Source organism: Vigna unguiculata, chromosome 4 (genome assembly GCF_004118075.2).
Source record: "Vigna unguiculata cultivar IT97K-499-35 chromosome 4, ASM411807v1, whole genome shotgun sequence".
NCBI classification, from domain to species: Eukaryota; Viridiplantae; Streptophyta; class Magnoliopsida; order Fabales; family Fabaceae; genus Vigna; species Vigna unguiculata.
Window position 1 is genome coordinate 1,295,312 of NC_040282.1, and position 4,546 is coordinate 1,299,857.

General features: G+C 45.3%; 1 protein-coding gene across 1 annotated transcript; it reads left to right on the forward strand.

The window, feature by feature from the left end:
- Positions 1–1,230: 1,230 nt before the first annotated feature.
- LOC114181323 (leucine-rich repeat extensin-like protein 4) lies at positions 1,231–4,263 on the forward strand. The gene has a single exon (XM_028067748.1). The coding sequence runs from the start codon at positions 1,420–1,422 to the stop codon at positions 3,640–3,642; it is 2,223 nt and encodes a 740-aa protein (XP_027923549.1). The 5' UTR covers positions 1,231–1,419; the 3' UTR covers positions 3,643–4,263.
- The last annotated feature ends 283 nt before the right edge of the window (positions 4,264–4,546 follow it).

Consider the following 4,546-nt stretch of genomic DNA (forward strand, 5'->3'; position numbering starts at 1 on the left):
TAATTAAACGTAGCATTCATATAATTGTGTTTAATTACAAATATACATTTTTTAAAATATTTATAATTAAAGTGAAGATGATAGTACATGTGTTTTTTAAAATCATTTAAAAAAGAAAAAAAAATGGAAACGGTGGAATCTATTAACCAGAAAAAGCCATAAGTTAGAAAGGCAAAAAAGTCCGTTCAGAAGTTATCGCCATCACGGGAATGTGAATTACGGAAAAAGCTCAAGAGGTGTGAGTGCGTGACATCATTTTATACCATTTTTTTAATCAACGCTCTACTCGTATTTTTGTAATCAAATAAATCTTATTCTGTACAAACTAAATTGCAAAAAATGATTAACTTCCTGCGAAATTAAATTAGCAACAAAATATATTATTCTTCTTTATTTTTTATTAGTGGAAATAAATTACGGCCATTTAATTTAGTTGCAAAAGGTGCTTGATTTGACAGTGGTCACCGACACAGAGATTATGAATCACCAAAACAAAAATTCCACAGTTAGATTAAATTTGTGGCACTCACAATTTCCACATCATCGTGCTAACGGTTTTATAATTATTTTTTAAGCCCAAATCCTCTGTCAAATAGAGAGGCGCGTTATAATTTGATGGGTGCAACAACTACTACTACATCATGTCTGTCTTCATAAAATATAACGGAAACAATCATTAGGAAAAAAACCACATTAGTTTTCAAAAAATATTTTTATTACATCAATTTTAAAATTATCATGAATCTTAATAATAATAAAAATATTAATTAATTATCAAGTTTATTTCCTGAAAAGAACGTAATAAATTAATGCATGTTTGGTGGGAATGGTCTAATCTTTCTCTCTCTTGCCATTCCATCTCTCCGCGTAAACCACTTTATTCAAAGCGTAAGCGAGTGAGTGCCAACTAAGTTTTTTTAAAAATATAAATAATAATAAAAAAAATAATAATAACTTGTTGCGTCTCGCAAGGAAGGAGCCAGAAAATACCGAATTATAGTGTAAAGAGTCTTCCTCTTTTGTCTCAGAGAAAAAAAAAAAGGAAGAAAAATAATTTCCAAAATAAAAAATATTGAATAAAGAAAAGGAAAAGCGAGTGCGGAAGAGAAGAAGGGATAGAGAATCTGGTGGGCTTTGAGCTGTGATTTAGCTGTCCTTTTGATGAATTATTAAATTGTTTGTATTTTAATTTAATTTTAATTTAAATTTTAATTTCACCTCGCTCTCTTCTCTCTCTTCACAGACTCTTATACGCTCCTTCAGGGTTGTCTCTGCCATTCTTCTAAATCCCTAGAAACAAACACAGAGTCTCTCTCTCGGACATTGAAAGCAATCTAGGTGCATTTTTGAAGCAGATCTGAGAGAAGGTGAAACCGATCGTGTGTTGAATTTGGTTGTTGTTCAGATGTGGCATGTGAGATGAGGAAGAAAACCTATTCCTTCCACTTCTCACTCTCACTCTCACTCTCTCTTCTTCTCTTCATCGTTGTGGTTGCGCAGTCACTGTGTACCTCTGAAGCAATCTCCCACAATGGGCCTCTCACCGACGCGGAAGCTTCCTACATCAAGCAGCGGCAGCTTCTGTACTACAAGGACGAGTTCGGTGACAGAGGAGAAAAAGTAACCGTAGATCCCTCTTTCCGCTTCGAGAACGACCGTTTGAGAAACGCTTACATAGCGCTACAAGCATGGAAGCAGGCCATTCTGTCTGATCCCAAAAACCTCACGCTAGACTGGGTGGGGCCCGATGTCTGCAACTACAGCTACGTCTTCTGCGCTCAGGCACTGGACAACCCTAAGATCCGCACCGTCGCCGGAATCGACCTCAACCACGGCGACATTGCCGGATATCTCCCGGAGGAGCTCGGCCTGCTCACTGACCTTGCGCTCCTCCACATCAACACCAACCGCTTCTGCGGCACCGTGCCGCACAAGTTCGACAAGCTCAAACTCCTCTTCGAGCTGGATCTCAGCAACAACCGGTTCGCCGGAAAGTTCCCCGAGGTGGTGCTGCATCTGCCGCAGCTCAAGTTCCTGGATCTGAGGTTCAACGAATTCGAAGGCACGGTCCCCAAGGAGCTCTTCGACAAGGACCTCGACGCCATTTTCATCAACGACAACCGCTTCGTGTTCGACCTGCCGGAGAACTTTGGCAACTCGCCCGTGTCGGTGATCGTGCTGGCCAACAACCGCTTCCACGGCTGCGTGCCGGCTGGAATCGGTAACATGAAGCGTCTGAACGAGATTATTCTGATGAACAACGCGTTCAGGTCGTGCTTCCCTGAGGAGATAGGGTTGTTGAAGAATTTGACGGTGTTCGATGTGAGCTTCAACCAGTTGTTAGGTCCTTTGCCTGACGCCCTCGGAGGCGCCGTGAGTTTGGAGCAGCTCAATGTGGCTCATAATTTACTCTCTGGGAAGATTCCCGAGAGCATTTGTAAGCTTCCCAATCTCCAGAACTTTACTTTCTCTTACAATTACTTCACTGGCGAACCGCCTCGGTGTCTCGCTTTGCCGGCGGCTGACGACCGCCGCAACTGCTTATCGGCCAGGCCGTACCAGCGCCCCGCAGGACAATGTAAGTCGTTTTTGTCACACCCTGTCGATTGCAAGTCTTTTAGGTGTAAGCCTTTTGTTCCTACATTGCCGCCTCCTCCTCCTCCGTCACCACCATTGCCATCGCCGCCACCGTCGCCTGTTTATGTCCCCCGTTCCCCTCCGCCACCACCGCCGGTGTACTCGCCACCACCACCACCTCCAGTGTATTCGCCTCCACCGCCGCCTCCACCGCCTCCACCGCCGCCACCTTCACCACCTCCGCCTTCACCGCCACCGCCAGTATATTCTCCTCCTCCACCCCCACCTTCACCACCGCCACCATCACCACCTCCGCCATCCCCGCCACCGCCAGTCTATTCGCCACCTCCTCCTCCTCCATCCCCGCCACCACCAGTCTACTCGCCACCTCCTCCTCCACCTTCACCGCCGCCACCTTCACCGCCACCGCCCTCACCAGTTTATTGTGTAAGGTCTCCGCCACCACCTTCACCCCCTCCGCCATCACCTCCACCTCCACCAAGTCCTGTGTTCTCCCCACCACCACCTGTGCAATACTACTATAGTCCACCACCGCCACCGCAAAACTCACCTCCACCTCCCCCACCACACTCACCGCCTCCACCACACTCACCGCCCCCACCGCACTCACCGCCGCCTCCAGTCTATCCCTATCTGTCACCGCCCCCACCTCCTCCTGTTCACTCTCCACCTCCACCAGTCCATTCACCACCACCACCATCTCCTCCACCTTGTATAGAACCGCCACCACCACCTCCCCCCTGTATAGAACCGCCTCCGCCTCCGCCATCACCACCACCACCTTGTGAAGAGCATTCACCGCCACCACCATCACCACATCCTGCACCTTACCATCCACCTCCATCACCATCACCACCACCTCCCCCAGTTCAATACAGTTCTCCGCCGCCACCATCTTCGCCACCACCAGCACCTGTTTATTATTACAACTCACCACCGCCCCCACCTCCGTCGTCTCCACCACCAGCCCCTGTATATGAAGGGCCTTTGCCACCCGTCATAGGAGTCTCATATGCATCTCCTCCTCCACCTCCCTTTTATTGATTCTTTTGAGAACTTTTCTCCTCTAACCCTTGCCCTCTACCCTAGCAATGAAAAAAACCATTCAAGTTCAGTTCATACTTTTGTTATTATTGGTGGCCATTTCTGCTGTGCCCTCCTCTTCCTGTGCCAGCCATGTCAAGTAAGTACGCGACTCTCGTCGCGAAAAATAAAACCTGAGGAACCAGAAGGGTTTGTGTAAGGCTGCATGTGATGATGATGTTTGTTCTAGTATAGGAAAACAGAGAGGAGATTACAGTGGATTGAGGTAAGAGGAGAAAGTCTCTCCATATTGATTTGAATTGTTATGGATATTCGAGTTGTGAAATAAAAATGGCAGAGAAAAGAGTAGGTTGCAGAGAAAATGTGTATGTATAGGGATGAATTTGGAGACCATAATTCAGGGTTGCATTGCATAGAGAGTAGCAGCACTTTCTGCTGCTGCTGCTGCTTCTGCAGGTTTGTGGAGTTTATTGTTATTGTCTCTCTTATATCATACTTTTTTTTTTTTTATTTAATTTTTTGTTTCTTTTGTTTTGCAATTGATAGTATAATTTAAGAACATTTACATGTATTGATTTTCTGAATTGAGGTAATTCCTTTCTCGTACCAGTGTCTCGAAAATATTTCTCTGCTATGAGAATGTTGTGTGTGTGCTTATGCTTCCCCTGCCATCTCTATCTGCATTTATGTGATGTCCCCTCATTTGTGATTCCATATGCCAATTAGATAGACTAACTTCATCATCTGATCAATTAGTGATACATCTGTTTCAATTCAAACTTTTGGAGCAATGTACCTTCGTACTTCAGAGCTCCAACCCCATCACCATCTTTGTTTAAACTTCGAATACGGTTTTGGCCATCCAAAGCCAACCCCATCTCTGTTTCAACTTTAGAACTCTAGA